At 36.9% G+C, this 27,557-nt stretch overlaps 1 protein-coding gene across 5 annotated transcripts in view; it reads right to left on the bottom strand.

The window, feature by feature from the left end:
* CTNNA2 (catenin alpha 2) overlaps window positions 1–27,557 on the bottom strand; it is a 456,927-nt gene that overhangs the window by 111,270 nt on the left and 318,100 nt on the right. For 4 of the 5 annotated variants that reach the window (XM_074148276.1, XM_074148277.1, XM_074148273.1 and 1 more), the window contains exon 7: window positions 10,966–11,046. In XM_074148276.1, the coding sequence (XP_074004377.1) occupies window positions 10,966–11,046 (81 nt within the window). Of the gene's footprint in view, window positions 1–10,965; window positions 11,047–16,042; window positions 16,063–27,557 lie in introns of all 5 variants that reach the window. The other variant, XM_074148275.1, reaches the window with a different exon arrangement.

Genomic DNA, 27,557 nt, shown 5'->3' with positions numbered 1-27,557 from the left:
GTGTATACAGATCATTCTCTGGTTAACACTACAGAACAGTAAGAACTTCTTTATGTAAAACTATCATCAATAGAAATTTCTTGGAATAAATTTTGGGTTTGGGTTTGGGTTTTTTTTTGTTTGGTTTGGGTTTTTTTGAGCAGTAACATTATACACTTCTGTTGAACTTCTCCCACATTTACAGTGCCTCTCATTAAAAAGAGTTTTAAAAACACCATACTTGTTTCTCTGCAGTGATTACAGAGTTAGGCATCCTCTAAAGTTCCTGGAGTGAGTACAAAGATTTGTTGAAATATGTGAGCTTTTATGAAGACTCATTATTTCAGGAATAATAGACAAACTATGTGCAGTAATCTACTCAACAGAATGTAGCTGTCACTGAGTTTTGCCTCATAATTCCTTACGAGCCACTTTCAAAGGCCAACCCTCTGTGCTCACAACTTCATTCAGTTAAAAAAAAAAAATAAAAAAAAATAATCAAGTCTCTACTTCAAAAGCAGCTAAAACTACTACACTCTTTGGATTTTGCCAGACAAAAATAACAATTACAGAATCACAGAATCACATGCGGTTGGAAGGGACCTCCAGAGATCATCTAGTCCAACCCCCCTGCCAGAACAGGTCCACCTAGAGCAGGTTGCACAGGAATGTGTCCAGGCAGGTTTTGAATGTCTCCAGAGATGGAGACTCCACCACCTCCCTGGGCAGCCTATTCCAGTGCTCTGCCACCCTCAAAGTAAAGAAGTTCCTCCTCATGTTTAGGTGGAACTTCTTATAGTCAAGTTTGTGCCCATTTCCTCTTGTCCTATCCCTGGGCACCACCGAAAAAAGACCAGCCCCATCCTCTTGACACCCTTCCTTTAATATTTATAAGCATTGATCAGATCCCCCCTCAGCCTTCTCTTCTCTAGACTAAAAAGACCCAAGTCCCTCAGCCTCTCCTCGTAAGGGAGATGCTCCAGACCCCTCATCATCTTTGTAGCCCTCTGCAGTACCCTCTCCAGCAGTTGCCTGTCCTTCTTGAACTGGGGAGCCCAGAACTGGACACAGTACTCCAGATGGGGCCTCACCAGGGCAGAGTAGAGGGAATCTGGCCTGAGCAGTAAAGACTGAAGCAAAGGCAGCATTCAGCAACTCCACCTTCTCTGCATCCTCCATCACCATGGCACCCGTCTCATTCAACAGCGGGCCCACATTTTCTCTAGTTGTCCTTTGGCCTCCAGTATAGTTGAAAAAACCCTTCTTGTTAACTTTGACATCCCTTGCCAATTTTAATTCCAAGCAGGCCTTGGCTTTCCTCATTTCATCCCTGCATACTCTAACAGCATTCTTATAATCTTCCCAAGCAGTCAGTCCCTTCTTCCAGTCAGTGTAAACTTCCTTCTTCCTCTTGAGTTTTTTCAGAAGCTCCCTGCTCAGCCACGCAGGTCTCCTGCTTCCCTTGCCTGTTTTCTTGCTCTTAGGGATGCACCGATCCTGAGCTTGGAGAAAGCGATGTTTGAATATCAACCAGCTCTCGTGAGCGCCCCCCACCTTCCAGAGCCTTATCCCATGGGATTTCTCCTAGCAGTTTCTTGAAAAGGTCAAAGTTAGCCCTCCTGAAATTTAAGTTTTCAGTCCTATTTATTGGTTTACGTGTACTGCCCACAATCCTGAATTCTATCTTTACATCGTCGCTGCAACCAAGGTTGCCCCCAACCTTTATGTCCTCCACCAGTCCCTCTTTGTTTGTCAGCACTAGGTCCAGTAGTGCTTCTCTCCTCGTTGGTTCCTCCACCAGCTGAGTTAAGAAGTTATCATCAATACACTGGTGGAACCTTCTGGACTATAGATGCTTGGCTGTGTAGCCTTTCCAGAAGATACCAGGGTGGTTGAAGTCCCCCATGAGAATCAAAGCTTGCAATTTCGAGGCTACTTTGAGCTGATTGTAAAAGGCTTCACCAACTTCCCCATCCTGAGCAGGTAGCCTGTAATAAACACTCACCACAGTGTCCCTCATATTGGCCTGCCCCTTAATTCTCACCCACAAGCTCTCAACTATCTCTTCATCTGACCCCAGGGAGGGCTCTGGGGACATCTCCTCACACTCTATCCATTCCTTAACATAGAGGGTGACACCCCCTCGACACCCCTCCACCCCTCCTTCCTCGCCTGCCCCTTCTGATATTACTATTATGTTGCAGGTCAAAATTTCCTTCATTTGACAAAAATGCTACACACTGTAGTCTTACACAAAACTACCTGATATGGGTATAGTTTCCAGAAATATGGCACCATATGTGCATCAGTAAACATTATGTGTAGACTAAATTAAACTGAGCCTTATAATTAGGCAGTAAGGAAATTACTGCAGACCTGAAGAGTAAATCAGCAGTGTTAAAACACTCTCCATTTCCTCTGAAGCACTTCAGAGCACCATAAAAACCTCAATGTAACAGTGATAAACATCTAGAAGAAACGCATTTTGAGGGAGGCAAAGACACGTGCATTCAAATAAGTTCAAGTCAAAACCACGATTAAGTGCAATTTAAATAACAGTTCATTGCCTCTAACATTTGAGATCAGATTTTTAGACATTTTTCTACAAGTGCTTTCCTGAAGTAAATACACCAGTTAGTCTGTCAAATGGGAGCAGACAAAAAGTGGATGCAGAAATGAACTGCATGCAAGGGGCTTACAGTTCTTTCAGTCCAAGCTGGTGAAATCCAGAGTTTGCCTATTTCTGTTGCTTTAGGAGTAGCTATGAATTCAGTGGAAGCTCAAAGAGCAGAGGACTTTATCAAGGGGAGCATTACTATCTCTGCTTTACAATCCTGTATTATACAAGACTCCTGTCTAATATTTTTGTACAAGCTTCTAGAGAAACCAAGTAAAGAAGTAGATGTACATGCAATGCGTCTCAACCGTATTGATTGAATACAAGAAATAAACAAGTAGTGCTGGCAAGAAATAAATCTGTATTAGCATTTCATAGACTGCTTGCAGAAAACCATCTTCCAGATTTCCATAATCAAGAGCACTAGAGGCCCTGCAGGTGAAAACATAACCTATTAAGCAACAAGGTAAAGGTGATGAGTTTCTAATGAGCAAGGGCTGATACTGCATGTGACCTTAGGTTCAAAAACATAGATTGACTTATGGCTGGCTCCCTTTAAAAAAAAGCCAACATCTTGTCAAGAAATATTTTCATGCAACAGAATGAAACAATATAGCCAATGACACTGTGCTTTCCCCTGGGAACAACCAATACCTCATCTTTGGTAATATAGCACAACCTTAGCAAGACTCCTGTGGATCATCTATTTAAGTATGACCTTTCTTCACCCTTGCCTTCACAAAATAAATCTTTAGTAAGCATTCATGCAAGAGTAAATTTTGAAGTTACAACCTTCTTGGATATTCTGCTACTACTTAACGCTTGCATGAAGTTTTGCATCTTCAAAACGCTGTATCAACTCTCTTACAAATTCTCACAGTGTTATGTGAGCTAGGTAAGGTCCATGACCCTCTCTCTCTGTGTTTTTACCCCTCCTTAAATTATACAGATCCTGAATTAGAAAAAGCCACCTTCAGGATTTATAACCTTAACCAGTGCCCTTTTGTCTGCAACAGAGGGCACATCAGAACCTACTTTTATGGTAATGAGAGGCAGAGCTTGCTTCCCCAGCCCTCCAAGAAACACACATATTGCTGCAGTGTTGACGTTGACCGGCTCTGCAGCTTGAACGTAAAAGGATTAGCCACATAAGCCTACCTTTAGGCTCCTATCTTTTGGATGCCTATATTAGGAAGCAGTTTGTTCATGACTTCCTGTATATGATGAGTTTTTGCAAAATATGAACTTGAAACCCCAATCACCCTCTGAAAGTAAACTCTCTATTGACTGTATAGGAGACTGAAAGAAAACTAGCTTCCTTATTTTGTCACTTCCATACTTGAAATCAGCTGGTGTGAATTCTTGGGGTTCTCTTTTTTCTCTTCCCCCCACTGTCTCAATATGAGTTTTTTTTTCTTTGGTTACGTTGTTCAGCTTCTCAAAGAAGCCAAAAGGAATTGGTTATCTAATATCTATTAAGTTTGATTAGAATTGGGTTCACTGTTTTCTTCTGAAGATCTTAGTTTTTGTTTTCTTTTGCTTTCTGATCACTCATGCTTCCCTTGGGTTTATAACTTAATGTACAAATGCTGTGTACTTCTTTAAGCTGGTACAACACAGAATACCTAAATTGAGGCAGCTTCACCTTTTCTGTGTTTTGGACTGTTTTTCTGAAAACTGGACAATAAATCTTGCTTGTCTTCGCAGAGCATTTTAGAAGGGAGAAAGGATAAAAAAAATTTAAGTCAGTAAATCATAATTCAGGACAGCAAGATTTAATTTCTAGGTGCCACTAGCCCTGCCTACAGCATTTGACAAGTCATCTGGTCCATATATGAGACAGTGGATTGGCTGAAAAATTATGATGATGACAAAATTTCCTCTTTTGGAGGGGGTCCTGTGTTTTTTTTTCAAAGTGTTTACATCATGTAGAAACACAAGCTATGCATATACTTGAAGAAAGAGATTTAAGTCCTCAGACTAAAAATATTATATGTCTATCCATAATATAATTTGCATTGTATGGGTTATCTGTGATAAAATCTGTTCCAACAGAACATGTTTTTTCAGTTTAAGGTGTCCCTTTAGTCTAATTGTATGAGCTAATATTCATGGTTTTTATTCTGAGAGTCTCTTTAGAATCTACGTCAATTTTTGGCAGGTTTTAAAGTGCTAAACAGTTCTTTAACCTCAAATAGCATTCATAAACAGTAGCAATACAACTTAGTCTAAGTGGAAGTGACTGACGTAAAGAGCAAATGGTGATATGCTGCTTCTCAAGAGCTGGGAAAAAAAAATATGACAAATAAGCCTAAGAATATTATGAAGCCTGTTATCTAATTCAAACTGTTGTAATCCATATTAAGAAAGCACACTGAATAATGAGCACTTTCAGAGACCTATGAGGTAAGTAAAAACTGAGTATAATCAAGAATTTCTCTCCAAGATCTTTGTTTTACCAAATTTGCATGAATAAATGACAGGAGGTACTTTTTCCATCTACCTTTAATCTTTTAGAAGTTGGATTTGAAGTCTAATATAGCTATTGAAACAGTATTATAGAGGACTAAAAGGTAAGGTATATAATCATTGTAGCAATTGAAGGTGGGTATGCTGGAGAATATGGCTGATAGTGTCTGTAGTACGCCAAGTGTCTTACAAAGTATTTGTGAGAGCACAACTTAACACATGGATAACGTAAATGACCAACCAAAAATACATAAGGGTCATCTGAAGGATGTGCTAACTACATGATACCTAAAGAATTAATTAGAGGTATAGAAAGGGAAAACATTATTTGGATTTTTTTACTTTTTTTTTTTTTTTTTAATTTAGGCTGCTGTAAAGTATGAACAAGTCTGGGTGTACGGCTGGTAGAAAGACACCATAGCACAGTCATTATTAATATTAGCTTATGCCTAAATGGCTAAACCTAATCCTGAGTATCAACAAGTGTGTCACTGTTCCTAGAGTGCTAGTGGTGGCCTTTGGGAAAAAGCAGACACTGGGAAGAAGCAATCACTATCTTAACCTCCATCAATATTCATAAGAAAGTGGGAGATAACTCATTAATAACAATACAGAAATTGTGGAAGTGCCTATGTTTCAGGTTTCAGCCTATAAAGTAGCTGAAAGTAAATAACCAAATTTTTAAGGACAAACCACAGCCACAATGTGAAACCCATTCTTGGAAAATCAATGGGAAAACAAGCTACATATTGAAGGGTTTATTTATGGATAATAACATGCTATAGTTATACAATGCCCATATTACTAGCAAAGTAGTACAGTAGGGGGACCTAAAATTAAATATACCTTTGAACAGTTGGAGTGTTGTTGCAGATAACGGAGAAAACCAGAACAGGACCATAGACTTGATCATAAAAGCTTTTGTTTCTAGACTGGTTTTCTGAGGGAATGAGGCCTATTACAATAACTGTTCATTTTTTCAAATGCATTTGAATCTGTTGGCCAATTTTACCATCTGACAGACATAAAAGGTCTTCAGGATGCTAAATAGCTGAAGTTTGATGAAAAATTGCCTGGGTGGGAGAACGGTGACCCAAATTAGAGTCCTATGGAGGGAAATTTGTAATGTCAAGTCTGTAGCTGGCTGGCCAGTGTACCAACATAGGTAGCAGCTGGCCAACCACCATGCATGTACCAGCTGGCCATTTGGCAGAGTAGGTGCCAAAACCAGCCTCACATCTTCCTGCATTTCGCCGGCCAGCCTGGAGTAACAAGTGAGCTACAGCAGAAGAGGTAGCAGGAGAGATGAGAAGGATAGATGTGAGAAAATGAGAAGAAATATGAAAATCAGAGACCATAAGGGAGGAACTGAGATTATTGCTGTAGGAAGTGCCGTACAGACAGTATAAAGTTATGGAAAGCAAGACTTCATTAATTCAGCTGTTCAGAATTTTGTTTTTCATCCCTATATCTACACAATATGCATTCCTCAGACATTTGTAGGATGCCGTCTAGAAAACACAATCTGAGAAGCGGACATTTTTAATAAAAAGAAATGCTAAATCAGAATGTTTTACATCAGAGTCTCATGTGAAGAATTCATCAAGCCATGAGAATAAGCATAGGTATTTCGAATCCAGAAATGACAACAGCTTTCCATATTCAGAATCACCACTCTAGCTACTAAGTGTATGTAGCTGCGAATAGGATGCTGATGTTATTTTGCTTTTTGTGGTACCTGCCCAACAGGTTGAACTGGATTGCACCCAAAAATACAGTAAAATCACTAAACAATAATCAGATGGCAAAAAATAACTTTTAATACTGCACACATAGAATTAGATATCTAACAATAACATAAATTTCTATGAGACATCCACTCCATTAAAACAAAAGTCCGGGATATCAGTCTAAACGTTCAAAGTATTTCTCAAAATGCAACAGGTAATGTAGTTATTCCAGGACTTTTCACTTTACATTTCATACTAATATATTTTATAATGAATTATTGTTACCTAACACTGCAAGGAGTTAAACCTTAAAGAAATCTTACTTTAAGAAAACCATAGTACTTTTTAATTTTTGCATCATTCTACTTTGGAATGAAATCCTGGAAATTTCAAAATAATCAAAATACCTTAAATTAACAGAAAACATTATTGACAATTCTAAAAATATATTTTTAATTTTCAATATTTAATTATATCTATATATTTATATTTGTGATGCAAAGCTAAAATAAACTACTAACTTTCAAAATGAAAATTTGAAGCTACTGAAAAAAACCCAAAGGTGACTTTTCAACAGTCAGGCTTTTTTAAATTTTATTTTCAAAATTAAATTTCTGGACAATTTCTGATGTTTTTCAATTTTAAAGAAAGTGGCAATTTTTCTGTTAAGTATTTATTCCATAAAGTATTTCTAACTAGCTTTAGTCGTGACATAAACCTAAGTCTGCAGGAGGCGGATGAATTGTCCCTAAGAACTATATGTTCTATGATTCTATGAAAGCATTATTTCCAGTATAAATTGAAAATTGCTAGTAAAAAGTTTTCCTATTTCTTTACAATTCCTCCCACTTGGAGGCATACGAAGTATTAGTCTGGCTTGAATGGACAAAAATGAAAAATTATTTTATTTCGATCTACTTAACAGAATACTGCAGACAGGCTGCTCTGTTAAAATTAATAGCAGTACAGATATCTGCTCTTTAAGAGAAAACTAATGGTTTTGGTTATTGTACCTTGCAGGGAAACCAACTGGCTAATACAGACTGAACTAGCTCAGCTGATCAACTGGAACAGGACACGAGGTAAAGAGATGGTGGCAGCAGGGCAGGAGGCAGCAGCACTAACAGGTGGGACACCAGTGGTGGTGACAGCAGAACAGCTGGTGCCTTGCTCATAGAACTCCAAATGATCTATAGACCATGTTGGTCCTCGCTAGGCATCCAGTTTGTGCGTTAGCCAAACTCTTTGGTGTGTCCTTCCTGCTTATCTTTATTTCAATGTCACCACAGAGTTGCAATGCTTGAAATACTGGGTGCGTGCTGCTTTATGATTAACAGTACTGTTGAAAATATAGGGTTAGTATTTTTTTTCCTGTGGAGGTAAAACAAACAAAATAACTGGCATCGACTGCTGCTGGTCTAGCTTGCTGTACCACACAGTTGAAAATGCTTTTCTTTAGCTTTTAGGTTTTGGGTTGGGTGTTTTGTTTTTGTTTTTTTTTTTCTTATTTACAACAGATTTGTGTACTGGGGGGGAGGAAAAAGACCACAAATACTGCCAATTGGCACAACTTCTTACCAAACACAGAACTCTGTGCTTTTTCTAAATTGTTCAAACTAAAGTAAGAAATGCAGTAAGTCCATAGCAGTAAGCTGGTGAGACTTCTCTGCTTCCAAGAACTTGTTCAGTCTGACTTAGGTTGATGTTCTTACTGGCAGTTTATATTAAGATGTATAATTGGATCTCCATAATAGTTTCCAATGCCCAGGAGAGTTTAAACGATGAGTATAAAAGATGTAATTCCATCATAATAGGAAATATTGACATGACTGTAAATTGTGAGAAGGAATTTTAGCACCATGTATTCCAATGACAATCGTTTCACGTCTCTGTGTTATGTAGATAATCAAATAAGATCTCAGAAATAAGCAACTAAGTAACCTGGGGAGAGAAAGAAAAATCAGTCTTAGATGGTTGACTACTGAAGCCTTGCAAGGGAGCCTGACTACCAGATGAAATGTATATATACCTTCTTCATTACCAAAACATATTTTGTAGATTGTCCAGTTTTATGGCACTATGTTAAGCTTCATAAATCTAACAAGCAAGGCTGCTTTAAAAGGGATTCATTAAAAACAAAAGGCATTATGGTATTTAAAGTTGTTTGTCTCTCCCATGATTTAGCTCAGAATAGAAGGACTGAAAGAGTATAACACTGCAATCTCAACGGTGGTTCATTTCTTAATCTTCAAGGCGCTTTCCCCAGCCATTAAACTAAGCCCTCAGTGACATCAACATAGCTTGAAATTTAGCAGGTGGTGTATAGACAGGTCTGGGTAGGTACATACATGTATACTGTTGATTATACATGCGATGAAGCAAAACATTGATTATCGTTCTAAACCATAATGATTTATAGTCAAAATACACATTGCTGAAAGCAGAGACTCCATCTTCCTCTATGCTTGTGCAAAACCTAGCACAATTATAATCTAATCTTGATTAGTTTACTAGCAACTGCTAAAATTTAATAAACATTATACCTACATGATTAACTTTCATAAATATCAGAAACTATATTAAAAGCTTCATCTCCAAGCAGGAAAATATTTATATATGTGCTTCACTTTACCCACATACCGAGTTCCAACCTTTCTGAGATTGAATTCAACACCCGTGGGGCTGAAAATACATGAGAAGCAGACAGTTTATTAAGAAAGGTGCCATTTTTATGTCACGTTTCTGAGTAAATTTGTCTTTAGAGATGAGTAATTCATCTCTAAAAGCAGGCAACTGCTGAGAGCCTCACAGAGAACAGCAACTGATGTGTTAGTCTGCTACTTCCTTGAAGCAGTAGGAACAGAGGTGGGAGGCAACACATGGTACAAGCTCCACTGCAGAACCTAGGATCCCACAAATTTGGAGGTCAGAACAGCGGAGATCTTTCTTCTGCCATTAGCCGAGCAACAGATGTGATGCTAGGCTTTATACAGAAGACTCAATGATTCATATTGTCTCTAAGTTCATTGCAATATTTTTATTGTTTTGAGAAATAAGGTCTGAGAATATGATCCTCAAACACATTAGCTGAGAGTTAAAGAAAGAATAAATGAGCTGAATTTTAGCAGCAGAAAGGACTGATTTCAAAATGCCTGTAGTGGCCACTCTTTCTGAAACTATCATGTTGCAAATGGGTATCTGAAGAAATGTTAAGTCCTTACTTGGTGTTGCATATATGTGGATTTTGGTTTGACCTTTGATTGGCCAGGCAGTCTTTTTTTATGTTTATTATTTTTACAGAAAAAACCAGAATTGGAATAATCTCAAAAGAAAAAAAAAAAAAAAAAAGAGAAAAAGAGTCAATCCCTCCTGCTTTAACTTTAAAAATCTACAGAGAAACCTCTGGAGGGTTTCTTCCTTTTGTTTGCCAGTCTCCCTTCTATTCTTTTCCATCTCAAGCTTTTTGAACAAATCTTTCAGTCTTATTAGCAAACACTTGATAAACATAATATAAGAAAGTCAACCTTTATGGTTTAAACTATGCTTTGCGGTTATTCATAGAATCATAGAAAGGTATGGGTGAAAAGGACCTTTAATGGTCATCTAGTCGAACCCCTCCTGCAATAAGCAGGGACATCTTCAACTAGATCAGGTTTTTCAGAGCCCCATCCAACCTGAACTTGAAGATTTCCAGGGATGGGGCATCTACCACTTTTCTGGGCAAGCTGTTATTTATTAGACTTCTCCGTATCTTCATTAGATCTTTATTTAATATGTTACATTGGAAGTTTTCTTTGAAAAGATTCTGTTCATACAAACTTTTTGATATTCTGCTCATCATTCCTGATATTTCAACGAGAGTATTCAAAAAAATACAAATAAGCACATATGCCAGTGTTTGTGACTGGGGCTGCTGGGATGCAAAGACAGCGAAGATCTGACCAATCTGCCTACCCCCCTACATATTAAGACCATTGGGGGTTACACTTGGAATATAGTTTAGTCTCTTTTTTTTTTGGCTCAGGAAATACTAGTCCTTTGCTTAATTTCAAGTGCAATGTAGTGCCATGTCTAAGTAAGGACACAAATTTTTTATACCTCTACAGGTGCCAACACCAAAGCAATGACTTACTTAGAAAATCAAGAAGCTTTATAAAAACCATAGATTACCTGTCTTCGAAGGTCTCGTGTTTTCTTGGTCATCTTGTCAATAGCAATGTTGAGTGGGTCCCCCTTCTCCTTCCTTCCAGTCTGTTAAAAATGAAATTCTGGAGTTAGAGAAAAACACTCCAGAAAATATGCACTTTTTAAAAAATAGTACAGATTTATCAAAGGAAATCTATGCATCTCTTTTTGTTTGCTTCCATCAAGTTGTTATTTCAAGTGTAATGTTTTTAACAAGTTCATGTGGGGGGTATAGCAGATTATTTTAAAACAACCCTAAAATGATAAGAAAGATTAAGGTGACTCACTGTAGAGTTCAGAACTTTTCCGCCAATAAATTATGTGCATATATTATAGCCCATGCTCCAAAAATCTGGCAAGACCTTTCACTATAAAACGAATATTAAGAGTTTCTAATCTCCACCCTGCCAGGCACTGGGAATGTTAAACACGATAATAAGCAGCAACACAGCTTGAGGACAGAAGGAAAACGGTCCCTATGCCTGTAACAGGAATCATATTGGCAGACATTAGGTGCAGTATAAAGAAGACTTCTACTTAAAACACTTTCCTGCAGGAAGCCTCAAAGCAAAAATTCTCATGAAGATTAAAAAGGGGGAAAAAGCTTCTTGTGGCTCATAATGAATGGAAAAAAATATTTTTTAGGTTCAATGGCACAAAAAGCACTAAGTGACTTTGTCAGCTGTATCACTTTTCTCTTAAAACTCTTTCTCTAAAAATTTGTCACATCTCTTACCACATTGAACTCTGTTTGATAGCTTTTCCTCAAGAATCAAAATGATCTTCCATTCTTTCCAGCAGTACTCTTTCCTTCCCAATGCTGTTTTCAAATACTCTTATTTAGAATTGTTTCTTGCATACGATTAAGAGTGATTTTCTATTTCCAGCTGAGCCTAATAGCATACATTTCTGGGAACTATTGAGAAGTCACTTTTGGGGTGAGATGGGGATTAAACATACCCTTTCAATAATGATCTCTCAAATGTACAACACTGTTATCAGCTCCACATGGCCACATTGGCAAATGGCCTGTGTTCCAGTCTTCTGTTTTAAGCATTCATTCAAGGCAACGCCTGCTTTCTATTATTGTCTGTAATTCTAATTATGATACAAGGCCAATGCATCTATCATCATTTAGAAATCTGTAAAACCCATCTCCTTTTTTTTTATTTAGAAATTCAAATACAAAAATATCAAGTGCCACCAGAATTTAATATAAAACATAAATTTACCTCTTAGGTTTTTAAGAATAATTCAGTATGAATTCTGGAGTTACTCATATAAATTGACACCAGAAAAGAGAAAATATTTGTATGGCACAAGAGCAGGCATCTGTGTAACCCGCTGATATTTTTATCTCACTTTTCTTGTGTTCATCCTTTGACTGAGTTCTTCTGATCCCCAGCTTCCCCTTTGGCCTAAGCAATTTCAGCACATGCTTTTAGTTTTAGATGCCCTGGTATTTGGCCCAGGACAGCAGCTGTCATATGTGCACATAATCTATAGTTTTTCAAGCTGAAATTCCACAATAAAAATGAGGCAGACCTGGGCAGATGTTTGCTACAGCAAGCCTTTCCTAACTGTTGAAATGGTACAACGGGGACTGCGAGATGAACTAGTCTCAGACAGGTTCCTAGTCTCTTAGACTACAAAGCTATATTCTAAGAAAATTTTCAATTACTCCAGCTGTGTGCTGTGTACTAGCTGAACCAAGTACCCTTGGTGACATTAGCGTTCTGGGATGCTTTATTTTCCCAGACAAATAATTCAATTTCTGTAATATTGTTTAAATTCTTCTCTTCCTTCTCATTGTTTAAGCTTTAATGCATTGGCTTAGGAAGATAGATAACCACACAAAATGTTTTAAGGCATTTTTTGCTGAGGCAAAGATAACCTTTTTTTCCCCCCATAAAATCAGGGAATAATTTGCTGAACTGCGCATATTTTAGTGACTATTAACACAATGTGAATAACCAAAAAGCAAACACCATGACACTTAAGGCTACACTGGGATAGTATTTTACAGCTCTCAAGCAAAACAACTAGTTAACAACTCTTATTCATTGATCTCATGCAGGGCAGATGTATTTTGTGTTCACCACTGACATGCAAGGTCAAGCACTTAATGCTTGGCAAGCATTTAGCGGGTCAGGAAATTGTCTCAAATAGGAATTTGGGACTTTTTTCAGTGTAGTTAGCTACAGGATACAGTGGCACTCAATAAATTAGGCATGTGATAAATTGTACTGTTTAGGAGCAGAGGCTCCTGACATTCCCTAAATCATCATTGGAAAAAAGTAGAAATTTTGAGATAGACTTAAAAGTTCGTAGTTTAGGTTCCTAACCTGGGTGTTTTGTATTGTTCATAGGAGGAAACTATTACTGAGAGTAGGCCCAGGGTAGCCTACATCTAAACCCTCCTAAGGCTCTGTTCAAATTTATCCTGTAACTTTTTTTACTCCGGTTTTAAATTTCATAAACAGTGGCCTGTAAGGTACATCCCATTGTAAAGCACAAGACAACTGGGAAGCCTTCTGTGACCCTTAGGCCACACAACCCAAACTGTCAATATCCATCTGGATAGCCCCTTCTCCCTCCAAAACAGAGAAAAAGCTCATCTGTATTGCTTACTGAAAAACTCGCTGCTCTGTGCAACTGCCCTAATCGTGACTGCACACTGTCTGAGATGCTAAATGGCATGAACCAGTCTGTGCTGGAAAACAAGCTACCAAACCAAGTGGACAGAGATCCAGTTGAGCTCTCTCAATGGCAATATTTTATTAACACATGAATATGGATGAATTCGTAGAGACACTTCTCATGTTCTCCACAATTTTTCCTCATCTGTGAATTTTGAGTGTCCTTCACCTGTTATAAAATGGCTACTGCCTTTTAATCTGGATATAAAACCCCTTCTTCACTGTATAATTTCAAAGAAGGAGAAATTTGTTTAGTAAATCACATTATTGAAAAATAAATAGCATGGCATGTGATGTTACATAGCTACAGGCAGGTCTGTCAAATACCATCTGCTCTGTGCTGAAAATATAAGTTTATTAAAGTTTATTTATTTAAATCCTTAAATACTCTTATATTAATGCTGCTCTGTGATAAATTTTTGCCCTTCATTCCTAGAAGGGTTGTAAAGGAATTTAGTGGTTTCCTGTGTTCCTGAAAAAAACAAAGCTTGGTATTGAGCCTTATAGCATGTCTCTGTTAATCTTTTTCTGCAAAGGAAAGAAAGATACTTTGGAGATGGGATAAAAAGGAAGTAAAAATTGCTGCTGGCATTGGCTTAAAAAGAGAAGGAGGAGAAATGCACAGAATTCCTTGAATGCCAAAATATTGGTATTCAGAGTTCCTATCTATTCACGGTGTAATAAGGAAAACTTTGGTACAGGAAAATATATTAATTAGGTCTCTGATTTCTAATGTCCGTTAATGGCATTTTCATACTGGTTTTAGCCAGGATATTTTCAAATAGTTCTCTCAATATGGGTTACTCCCATCCTAATTTCTTTAGAGCTTTTCCCTGACTATTTGATTTATTCTCAGTTCATCAGGATGAGCTAATTTCCGTGGGCTCCTGACCAAGGGCTGTGCTGTCTATGGAGTCCCCCAGGTCAGGAATGGGTCTTCCATTGTACTTCTACCCCAAGTCTGCAGTCTTCCTCCCAGGTAAGCTCAACATAAGATCCAGCTCCCTGACTGTATTTTTCAAGAATTTTTAAGACAGATTTGCCACCTGTCATGAGAAGTTAACTAGTTTTTCAACATATTCATGTCCAGTTAGTGGAAGAAATCTTGGTACTGTCCTTTTACTCTAGAAAATATCTACAGTTGCGATCACTGTCAACAATATTACTTGAACAATAAAACAAATACGGAACACAGTCTTTGCCTTCCTTATATTAAGCAAAGTCTAAAAAGTTTCACAGATAAAACTGTGTAATTATCAGGTAAGCACTTAGTTCAACTTCAACTTCATTTAGTTAGGACGGGAAATAATAACAAAAAACACTTAAGGATGGTAAGAAATTTCAGCATTTGCTAGAATGATCACTGCTAAGATATAGCTCTGTTTTCTCCCTTGAAAAAAAGACCTTTTTCTCTCCCTTCTTTTCTTCTTTTCATGAGCTGTTCACAGTTTATACTGTTGGAGTAAAATAAAAATCTCCCAAAATATTTTCTACAACTATTAAGGACATTTATATCCCATAATTTGCTTATTACAGGATTCTTCCGATCAGCATGAGGTACTTAACAGAACACTTTTCTCTAACCCTAGACAATATCACAAAATCAAGTCACAAACGGTCAGGCCAATCAGCCTAGAGCCATAGCACATTTTGGATGATACACAGTCAGCCTTGGAAGAAGATGCTCCAGACTGGAACTGTGTTGTGAGTTTTGAATAATTCCAAATACTACCAATATGGAAATCATAGACCATAAATTTCATAACATGTAAAAACTGCTACTACAAAAATTATTATTATAGAGGGCTTAGAAATTATGATAATGAATGTCCTTGTATTGAAAACATAGGATTACTTACAGTTCTGTGTGATGTAAACCCATGTTTTTGAACATATTATTTAAAAAAGATTATAATTAATGACAGCTGAACCTGGCTGACAATAATAACCTATTAAAGAAGGGGATGGAGTGCCAAGAAATACACAAAAGGTGCAGCAACTGCAGATCTACAATATAACGTCACAGCAAAAGAACCAGTGTGTATGACAACTAAATGAGAGATGCTAGAGAGTGCTATTGTCCTTCTTTAAATTGCGTAATTTATAAGCACAGTGTTTCAATTTACCAATAATAACAATAGCCTAAAATTGTGTACCAAGTTTTGGGACCACTGTTTCACACATTCCCTGTTTCCTCTACTGCTTTAGATATAAGCCAAAATACCTGTGAGAGCTCAGTCTTCTAACATATTACGTGTTGCTTGTAGAAGACATCCTGACTGCCATTAATTGGGTAATTTAGCCTCCAGGAGACAGGTAGAAAGATTATCTATTGATCCAAAAGCTACCAAACCTTGATATACTTTTATATTTTCATCATCCCCTAGGTAGATGGTTCCATTATTTACAGTTTATTCAGAACTTCAATATCACAATGTTTTATTAAGGTGTAAATTGCTGCTCCAAAATATATCTGTCCTAATATTTTATTTTAAATGTTGAACAACATCACTCTTTAAAGACTATGCTCATGTTCAATAACCCTTTTAAAAGCAATGAAGAGAAGCTTCGTACTAAGAGGAAAAACATTTTGAACAACATACATAAGCTGCCTCAGTGCTTTTAAGCAGAAAGCTAGGTTTAAACATACCAATATATAGTCTCCTTCCGATAGGTTAAGAAGACTAATTTGGGGTCAGGAAAAGGCTAACCTCTATATCCTAGAAGAATTGAGTAGAGACTAAATTTCACTGGAAGTTGAAAATTCTAGCTATTAGCTAAGGAGATGGGACAGGAAAACATATTTTAGAAAATATGTGTGGTTCCTCTATGGATCAGCTGAAGACGACATTTTGGAATAAATAAGTAATACAATTTTTAAAATGGAATGGTGAAAAAAGCTCTTGGGAACATGGTGTGAATGTGAATTACTGTTCTACTCAGCTTAGTGATTCCATCCATTCTTTATGTTTATTCCTGTAGATGATTTTGTATTTTAGAATTTATTCAAAGTAACTAGATTAGAGGTTCTGCAATCACCTGTTTTCCATCTTCAGTTTTGCTACAGAATCACCTCATGTGGAATGAAAATTTGTTTCCTTTCCCTCTTAATCATTCATTTTTTCTTGAGAAATAATAATAAAAAAAAGATAATTTTGCATAAATGGGAGGGAAAAAGGTTGCTTAGATATTCTTTTTCTACTCTGGTCTTTTGGCCTTTCTTTATTCAGTTGCAAAGAAGAAAGGTTCAATCACCATAGAGAAAGAACAAGCCATAAAGATTCCACTATGTATATTATCTTGCCACATTGCAATAAAACACTGAATTACAGGCTTTCTTCACAGTTCTTCCACAATACTACTCAGTTCTAGAATGCCATTCACTAAATAATATGCACACAAATGTGTGCTTCAGACACAGTTCCCCTAAAACAAAACAACTGCTTTCAGCAGTTTTTAATTACCTTACAAAATTGTTACCAGGTCACAGTGAGTGTAATTAGTTCCAGTGTAGCATAAATAATCACAACTATGTAGAAAACTGTGTAAGCCACATCCTTTCAATCCTACATAGTAAATAAAGTCAATAAAATATAAATGAACCATGAGCTGGACATGATATCAATACCTCAGGTGCACAATTCTTGTCCTTGGCCTGCATCCAAGCAAGTTTTATCTAGATCTGTAGACAATTAAAACTAAGTATGTAGTGAAATAAAGAGATTATGAAAACTGAATATATAAATGGTTGAAGAAGACTCTCTTTTCTGTTTTATGTATGTTTTTATGCGGCCCATGTCACCACAGTATCTGAATGCCTTCAGGTGGTTAATTGGTGAATTAAGTGATGAGTTCAATATCAGCCATGTGTGGTTTCCTCTTTTATCTTCTCACAAGAGGGAGAACTCATGTGTAGGGGAATATTTTGATTTGGCTAGTTGTGGCTATTGCTTTTTTTTTTGTTTTGCATAATTAACTGTTGTAACTACTTCTTGTCTTCTGGCAATAACAAAGGATTTTCAGAAACTTTATCAATGACACCAGTTTCAGTTGAAAGACAAGATAGGATTAGGACTTGATCTTACTACTTCCCAAGTGGCAGCTGCTACTATTGATTGATTTTTACCCATAATCACGTATAGCATGTAAGCTACCTTAAAAAAGAACTGCCTGAAGAACCTATATTTATAATGATATTAGAGGTTGCTTAAAATGGAGAATTTCTTCATTCTTGAGAATGAAGGCAGCAATTTGTTGGTTTTGGTGGTCTTTTTTTCATGTGTAGATATACATTCAATATTTCTGTATTTCTATGTATTTTTGAACTAGAGTTGCCAAGATCACTGTGGTGAGGATACAGTCCTTCTCTACTAGCTACTAGCCAAGACTAGATTTTACAGCATACTGAGACATGAAAAATGCAGAAAAGGCAACTGGTGAGACCTTCCTAAGTTACAAAGCAAGTGTAACATAGAGATCTCATTGATTTTCGTTAGGTAAAACACATGCATTGATTCTTTTTTTATTGGAAGGGAGCAGAAAGCCATGCATCTATTAGAAGTTCTTCCCCAAGGCAAGAATATCCTGCGATGATTTAAGAGCTGTGTCATTTAATTAAATTCAGATCATAATGTAGCACACACTGCCATTCAACAAAGTAGTGATAGTTTTCAGGGTAAGAGCATCTCATTTAATTTTATGATCTAGAAATACTGAATAAAATCTAGTTATTTTAGCTCCTTCTATATTCAATATATAGTGATAGGTATTTTTAGATCATCCCATCTGTCTTACACATTTATTTTAATATGGGATACATATTACCACATGGGGTTGCTTCTCTCCATTGATAATGGAGAGGGTCTTGCAGTACTAGGTGATTAATTCTTAAATAACTAAGTTACATGAGATAAAACCCTTTCTTAATAACTGCAAAGATTGTCCAGCCCTCCTAAGGATCAGGCTAGAGACTGCACCTTGGACAAATTATGTGTGTTTTGGATCATTTTCTTTCAGAGAATTTAAAAGCATCATATAGGCAACTTTTTTACAAGCTTCCCAAAAGACATTCCTGTACTTCCAGGTTGCGATATTTTGAGGTCTTGTAAATAACTCACTTTCTTCCCACTGTCTAAAAGAAATACCCTTCATAAATTTTAGGTTTGGCATTGGCTCGTGACAATTTTGCTTGTTTCTCCATGCTCATTTTCAAGCCTCAAAACCCTTAAAATACAAACACATACACATAACACTTTAATACTTTGGTCACCACTACCAATGCCCTTAGGACAATGCTGTGTAAAAACCGTTTCTTATCTTTGTAATTATAGGTGCGATTGCAAGAGACAGACAGTTGCTGGCCACAGAAACGTCATGGCCTAATGAAGAAAACAACAAAAAAACCCAGTTATGGCTGGATTTCTGTAAACTGAGCTTTCTCAGATAAAGACATATGCCAACATTACCCTAATTTGGAACTCAAGTTTTCCAATAATAAGGGAAAACAAGGAAATCAGTTGGAGAAGCCAAGATTGATAACCTAAGACATGTTTTCTGATGTCCTCAATAAATCTCTCCAATTTGTGTATAATGTTATCTGTATCACTGCAAATGCAGGTAACATGAGTATGTGCTGGTTTTGGCTGGATTATATTTCATTTTCTTCATAGTGGCTAGTTTGGGGCTATGTTTTGGATTTATGCTGGAAACAGTGTTGATAACACAGGGATGTTTTAGTTATTGCTGAGCGGTGCTTACACAGAGTCAAAGCCTTTTCTGCTCCTCACACCAGCCCACCACTGAATAGGCTGGGGGTGCATAAGAAGTTGGGAAGGAACACAGCCGGGACAGCTGACCCCAGCCGACTAAAGGGATATTCCACACCATATGATGCCATGCACAATATATAAAGCTGGAGGAAGAAGGAGGGGACACTGGGAGTCATGGCGTTTGTCTTCCTAAGTAACCATTACGTGTGATGGAGCCCTGCTTTCCTGGAGATGGTTGAACACCTGCCTGCTGATTGGAAGCAGGGAACGAATACCTTGGTTTATTTTGCTTTTTACACAGCTTTTGCTCTACCTATTTAACTGTCTTTATCTCAACACATGTGTTTTCTTGCTTTTACTCTTCCAGTTCTCTCCCCCATCCCACCAGGGGAAAAGTGAGCAAGTGGCTGTCATGCTTAGTTGCTGGCTGGGGTCAAAGCATGACAGTCTTAGCATGCAAGTGTACTTCTGATCCAGGTTTCTGTCCTACTATCCTTGAGAACTGATGTCTCTGAAGCTTCCCCTCATTCCTTTCTCTTTGTAACAATATTGTATTACAATATTGATCTGTAGAATTTTTCTTTTAGTTAAAGAGCATCTTTTCCTTTACGATGCTTATTCAGAGGACTGAAAGAGGAAAACATCAGGGTTTTCATAGAATGAACTGCGTATTTCTATTCAGAAGATGTTAGTACATAAAATTGATGTGGTTACACTTAAATGCATATAAAAAATAGAATTTTGGAAGGCAGAAATGTGGAGGGTGTAAACTGTTATAAAACTATCAGCTTCACTGAAGCCACATTAATTTACACCAGCTGAGAATCTCCCCACTCATCAGTTAAATGAAATCTTGCAGATGCTTCCATTTAGAAGGTCAGAAATGTTTACTCCAGAATTTGAAATTATTCTAATTTCCTTCACAGACATCCATTTGCAAAGGGTCCACTACAAACTTCTCATTTAACCACCGACTGCTTTCCAGCTGTACATTCCAATCTGCTTTTAAATCACTTCTGGACGGCTTCTCTTAATCTAAAATAACTAGAGGAAAATGAGATAGTGCACGTTTTTTCTTTCCCTTCAGATATGCAGGCCTATAGGGAAGGACCACGTAAACAAAAAGTGTTAAAATTTACCCTCCTTAATACAAGCTCTTGAGAAAAGTCTATTCTATAATTATAAGCATAATAATTAATGTTACTAAGTAATGAAATAGCTATTCAATCATATTTTCTATCACCTTTTTTTCTGTTAAAAAGTTGAAGTAATAGCAGCCAACTAAGAAAAGAGGACTGGTAGAGAAATTCAGGATGTTTTACAACATGTAACAAACAATAGCGCATACATCTAAACTCAGAAAAATTATTGAGTAAACCTTTGTTACATCTCTGTTACAGATTAGTGGAAATACTTGTTAGAGCTCTCAATGGAAGAGATATTGATGTCTGGTATGACCACTGGCCTTGGTTTTATGTCTCATTCACTAGAAAACACTTGTAGCCAATCTCTTCATAGCTGCTTTTAGATTAAAGGTTACAAGACGAGTCACAAGGACGAGTGTTATTCACTGAATTAAATGCAGGACTTCCTGAAACGTCTCAGCATCCCTTGAAATCAACCTTTTAGCATTTTTCAGGTCTCCCTCTTGGAGGAGTAGGAGAACCACATAACATTTAGTTGAAAGCAAATACTTTTTTGTTTGTTATGCATTTAAGGAAAAGGCTCCATTTGACAGTAATATTTGACTAAAATGTTGGCTTCTATAGTGTGGACCTTTGTGCATTTTTTTTTTTTTTACTGTTGGAAGTACATCAAAGAGTTTGCAATGTTTACAGGTATTAAGTGTACATTTCTAATGAACATACTGAAGTTCTAACTATATCATTCTATTTAGATGCAGAATTGTTAATGGCATAAAGGCAGCTACTATGTAGTCTTAGAGTTCAAAACCCCCAAACCTCACCTATCTGTAGGAGGCATGGAGTTGTCTTGACTGTGTTTACAGTACTTTGATTATCAAATATCACTAAAAAATAGGATTGATTGCATTGGTCAACATCTAATACATTTCTTTATGAAATGTGTATCAAGTGTTAGATCTGCATTTTCTTCTTTTTAATTTCATCATGTTTATATTTCTTGGATGATCAACAAAGAAATGAGGCCTTGTTTATTTCCTACCAAAAATGTGTTCATCAACATATACAAGCTGAAAGTCAACGCTAACTCAAAATCTGTAGCTATAACAGACAATTAAATGCTTTTTCAAATTTGTTGCTACTTTCTTTTTCCTTATCTTGCTAGTTCCCTCCAGACCACCCAGATTGGGGGGGAGGAGGTGTGTGTGTTTGGTTTATTTTTATTTTCTCTTTATTCTCCACCCTTTTCTGACAACTTCCAGTTACAGTCTACCCTGAAACAATATTTGAAATTATTTCAGTTGATGTTTCTTGCAGCTAGTGAACCACTGCTGCTTTCCAGCTCTGACACGCTACTTGGCAGTGTACTGTGCAGTCTATACAACATCAGGTTAGTGCATGTGTCAAGCTTTCTGAGGGCAGTTATGTGTGTCTGGCAGCAAGGCTTTTCAGCCTGGCACATCTACAGTGAAAATCCCACCTGCAAGAAAACAATGTGCGTGAGGTTTAATTGGACACATACTGTAACGTTAGCTACTGTTTTGAATGAATGGAAATAGAGGAAAGCCTAGGGAAAAAAAATTACTCAATCCTCATTACAGTAATTAATCGTTCACTTTGAGTACTAGCTTCTTTGTGTCCACGTGTTCCTTTGTAGGACACCACAACCATGAGGCATTAGTGATTAAATAAAACAAAACAAAATAAAAATACAAGAACTATTTAAACTCCAACCAGACTTTCCAGAGAATGCAAAAGAAAAGGACCAGCTCCTTCTATTTTTACAGAGCAAAGCCACGGTCTATTCCTGTCACCACCTCAGATCAATGTGCTAAGTGATATCCATTCAAATTACTTGTCAGTTTAATCAGAGGAAATGAAACACAATTACAGGGCACTAGTGTAAAAGCCAGCACAAACTATGTCCATGTGGGATATCTGAAGCAAAAGCTTATTGAAAATAACTGTGCCATTTTCATCAACAGTCTTTTTACAGAAAAAAACAAACAAAAAAACATTTGTAAATGCTATTAAAAACAAATTAGGCATAAAATAATGTCTTAAATCTAGAAACTGATTAGAGTCCTTATTTCTCCTTGTAGATATCAAATTGTTTTTTTGTCTTTTGTTCTGTTCTTGGAATAAAACTAAATGCATAAAGCCCCTTATTGAAATGATAACGTTCATTTACAAAGCCTCTCTGTGCTCCCTCTCAAGTCCATAGGAGTTTTACCATTATTTCCATTGAATGATTGGAACACTCACTTTTCATGGACATTCCAAATTTCCACTGAATATAAGCCATATTTTTGGAATCATCAAACAGACTTGATTAAATGGATGAAATGGGAGCAGGGAAGGGAAGAGACTCCTCCTTCTCCCCCCTGAAGGCAGGAATGCAAGACTGGTGGATTCAAAAGGACAAAGAAATGCAAAACTACCCCTGAAACCTTGCCGGGACTCCTCAGGTGGGATATGCTGGGGTCGGCTCTGATGCCTGGGGTCCCTCTGACCCTTTCATTCCAAGCTGCATCACAGCTCAGTTTCAGTGTGATAGATAAAAATATACGCCCAGTCCAGAACTATAAGGGAAATAAGGATTTGTGAATTCCCACAACAGGGAATCAGACCAAGGTCATTCCTGGGTGATACCCAGGGTGATTTCCTGGTGTGACACCCAACCTCTATGTGATTTAGAAATTCAGTCTTTTTTTTTAAAAACACCTATCAATATATGTCTTCAGGATAGAGCATAAGATGCAGAAAGCCTTCTCCTTCCAGCCGTAACTTGTTTTTGAGATCCAGAAGGCATGGGGGCTCAGACTGTACTCAGCACTGTTAATCTCCTGGATTGGGGTGACTTCATTTTTTTCAATTGTCACAATGCATAGCCCAGGTCCCGCTACCCCTGTGGTAAAAAAAAAAATCACTTGAAATGGTATTCTTGAAATTCCAAGCTCATAGACTCTGAGGTCTTTAATTGGATTTGGCCCTTTATCTTCTATATTCATGAGACAGTAATTAATTTGATCATCCCTGTCTGGTCCATAGGGTAATTGAATGAATAGCTCTGCACATTCACATAAAAGCCTCCAAAAAGAGTTATTACCATGAATGTGTAATATGACAAGTTAACTCTGCTACATTGATAAAGATAGCATTGAAACTGTTAAGGTAAGTGCCATTGGAGCCCGTCTCACAGTTAATGGAAATGGAAGAAAGCATATGAATATGCAACACGCAAAACCACTGCACAGTTTACCCTCTGCCTAGCATTTTTAAATAAAAAAGATAAAGTTAATCCTATCTTTCAAATTTCTTTGATACACCTTAATCTTCTGGAACAACTAAAATCCCCAAACTATTGCAAAAGGGGTTAAAGGCAAGAGAGTTCTTTTGGTAGATTGCCACAAAGACTTCTCATAGGAAATGAAGTGCAAAAAATTTTGAAGAATGTTGAATGAGATCACAGCAGACTGAAACCTTGCACTTTGGTTCCAGTGCAAAACCTGAAATAACTTTGAAACAGCTGCTAATTGGCACCACCTTCATTCTGATGCTCATAAATGAAACTGAATGAGATTTCAAAGGTGCCAAAAGAAGACTAGCTGTCCAACGAACATTAAAATGTGCTTGGATTTGGTTTATCAGCTCCAAAGTTATTTATATCCTGCTAAGTTATTTAGATGCTTTTGAAAATCCATCCAATGAGACAAATGTGTATATTTTCCAAGGGATTGAAAGTCTGTGGAATTGAAATTCTTAAATTATCCTGGATATGCCTTACTTTACCAATTAGCATTGGCTTTGGAGGTGAACTACCAATCTGAAGTTGTACTGAGTTATTCACCACAGGAGATTTTTTTACTGGGGAATAGTTCATGGTTTGTACCGAGAAAAGGGTGGTAGTTTGCAAGTCTTGGTACAAATCATGCACTATTAAAAGTTATCCACAGACATCTGCAGCTGTTTAGAATACCTTTTAATGACAGATGCATATAGAAACTAATTGCAAGTGGTAAAAGTGCCAACTGACCTCTACATCTCATTTCCTTCTTTCCCTCCTAAATAATGTTGATGTTCCAAATCAAACCTATTTTTAATATATAAGGATATCAATGATTTTAAATAGTGTTATTTTAAAAATTCACTAATTGGGCTCTGTAGTTACTTCAACAGCAATTTTGTTCGTAATAACGATGTAGCATTCCACACTTCCTATGCATTACTCTATTTTTACATGCCATACCAAATAATTTCATTGTCATTGTCGACAAAATTAAAATTGAATAACTGTTTCCTATAAAACTCAATTATTTCAATAAAACAGGAACAACTGTGGAGATTCTGCACGGTACACATGGTCATGATGTACACTAGCAAGATAGCAACTGAATCCATAGTCTATGGGAACAAGACTCTGCTTCCAATTCCCAGACCAGTTCTGTTTCTAATAGACTATATTTTAGTGACATTTTCTTTAGTATGGCAATTAGCGTTAAGGGTGAGTCAACTCTATGACGATCAAATGCCTAAAGAAATTTTAAAAAATAAACTAAAGCCCAGCAGGAGAAGCTCTGCGGCTTTCCACAATGTATGATGCTTTTCACTTCAAAACTACTAAGTAAATTACTGAGAAAAAGTTACTGTGAATAAAATGGGCTGCACTGTGTTAAGTAATTATTTCTAAAGTGTGAAATGGGTAGGAAGTATCTCATCTTAAAGTAGTGACATGATGCATATTACCTCTCTAGTATAAAGTGAACAGTCTTTTTTTTTTTTTCCTTTATCTTGATCACAGGAATGAAAACTTCATTTTTCTAATGGTCTTTTATGTGGGAGAGAAGTGTAAAGATCCAACCTGTGAAACTATGCTGTACTCCACTATTTGTACCGCACTACTGTTTCTGGAAGAATCTTCTAGAGTTTCATGAGCTCTGAGGAAATACCCAGCAAATTATAAATATATTCGGTTACTGTTCCCCCATTTAAGGAGTGCATGGAGACGTGATCTCCTACGTTAATGACCAGCATTTCTGGGAGTGTGAAGGGATGCACCCCACTTAAGATTTAATTTCTGAAAGAATGCAGAACACAGCTTGCCTTTAAGTATGTCTTGCAAATATGTCATGCCGCACGCCCATTCTGTTCCTCAGTCTTGAAAACCAGTGTTAAAAAGCCCATTTTAATAGAAAAGTTATGATCACAGCATGGGTTAGGAAAATACCCTTGTGATGCTAAACAGAGGGTATTCTTGCAATTAATTAATACCTAGATGCATAACAACAGGCTATTTCACCCAGAAGAAAAGGTTATTTTTTTCTTCTGGGGTTATTTTCTTGTAGGTTTTTTTTGTTGGTTTTTTTTGTTGTTTTTTGGGTTTGTTTTTTTTTACAACTGTTATTAAAAGCTGCGGGGAGTGAGGAGAAGAAAGAGGAAAACCACACAAGAATTAAAAAAGGGCTTTCTCCAAGACAAACAGTGGCACAAATTGGCAATAACGAATTGTGTATACTAGCTGGTTAAAATACCGTTGTCCATTTAAAGGATACACATACATTAAAATATTTATGCAGAATACAGGTCAAATACAGTCCCACATCAAAGACAAGATGCAGGGGAGATTAAATAAGAGAGTACTAGCCTAATGGCCAACAAGCACAATTTACAGAAAATATTTTTCCTTAATAATCCATCTCAACAACATGCAATACAGCCTTTTGTTTTGTTCATATACATGAGACTCATTCCTAAAAGATCAGAAAGGGTTATTTTCACAGATTAAATATCATATGGATATCAGAATTATACTTTGTGAGGGCACAACTTCTGAACACACACAGAGCCATTTAGTGACCCACTTAGGAGAAAGAGCAAAAGGGTATCTAGAAAGCGTAAACTCATTTTGGCCTCAGTCCTGAAACTATCTTTGTGGTTTGACCTTCAGAAGAACTTCATATAACACAGATGGGTTGACTAAGGTTGGCCACAGTAAAGTGTTTAACAAGTCAGTGTTGCAAAGCACTCTGTAATGATGCAGAACAAGCCTCTAAATACATCAAGTGAGCTCCTCTCTGCTGAAATATTTATATGTTAATAGCTTGTTCTCCGGGATCAGGAAGTGTTGCCTCCAGGAGGGCAATGGAGAGAACAAAATAATTTCTATGCAGGGTTTTGAAATTATATTTAATAATTTCAAGTTTCACTACTTTAACATTTAATTAATTCAATAATTTAATATTTTAAATCATGTTATAAATTTGTGTACTTCCAAATTCAGTAACTCTAAGGTGGTGTTACTTAGAGGTAAGCAATGGCCAATGCCAAGTGATTTTGAAAGCTTCCCCATGATGCAGGAAAATTAGGCAAAAGCAACAATACTACAGCAGGATGGTTGTTCTGGCCATCATGTTACACCCACGGATGGTTGTAGCCCTGATGTGCATGGACAAGACAGAGAGCGGACAACCTCAAATCCATGACCACATCAAGTGAGGTACTTATAAACGTTTCTTGTGAGCCTCTTTTACTAATATCACATGCTCATGAAAAACAAAAGGAACTGTGTTTAGAAAATTAATAGTTCATGGGCTTCTTTTTAGACAGAGATAGACTTTTTTTTAAAAGAAAAATGCCTTAACTGCACAACTGTGTGCACACATTTACAGATATTTTTACACCCAAGGACGAAATTTCACTTTGTAGATAACTTTCTAAATCGAGATAAGAATGTCAATCAATCACCTAACACAGCTAAAGAGTAGAAACTTTGGGTAAGAGTGCATTTTTTTAAAAAAATGAAGGTAGCAGAATGACTGCCTATAGCAGCATTCATTTTCACTGATGTATTCTAGAGGAGTTTATTACAACAAATAGCTTTACCTAGTAATATTCTCTACTTCTAATATCATTCTACTCTCCAAAAACATATTTTTGACATCAGAAACAAATTGCAAAACATGCAGAAG

This window comes from Numenius arquata, chromosome 5 (genome assembly GCF_964106895.1).
Source record: "Numenius arquata chromosome 5, bNumArq3.hap1.1, whole genome shotgun sequence".
Taxonomy (NCBI): domain Eukaryota; kingdom Metazoa; phylum Chordata; class Aves; order Charadriiformes; family Scolopacidae; genus Numenius; species Numenius arquata.
Note: the sequence above shows the minus strand (reverse complement) of the source record. Positions and strands in the feature narration are given on the sequence as shown.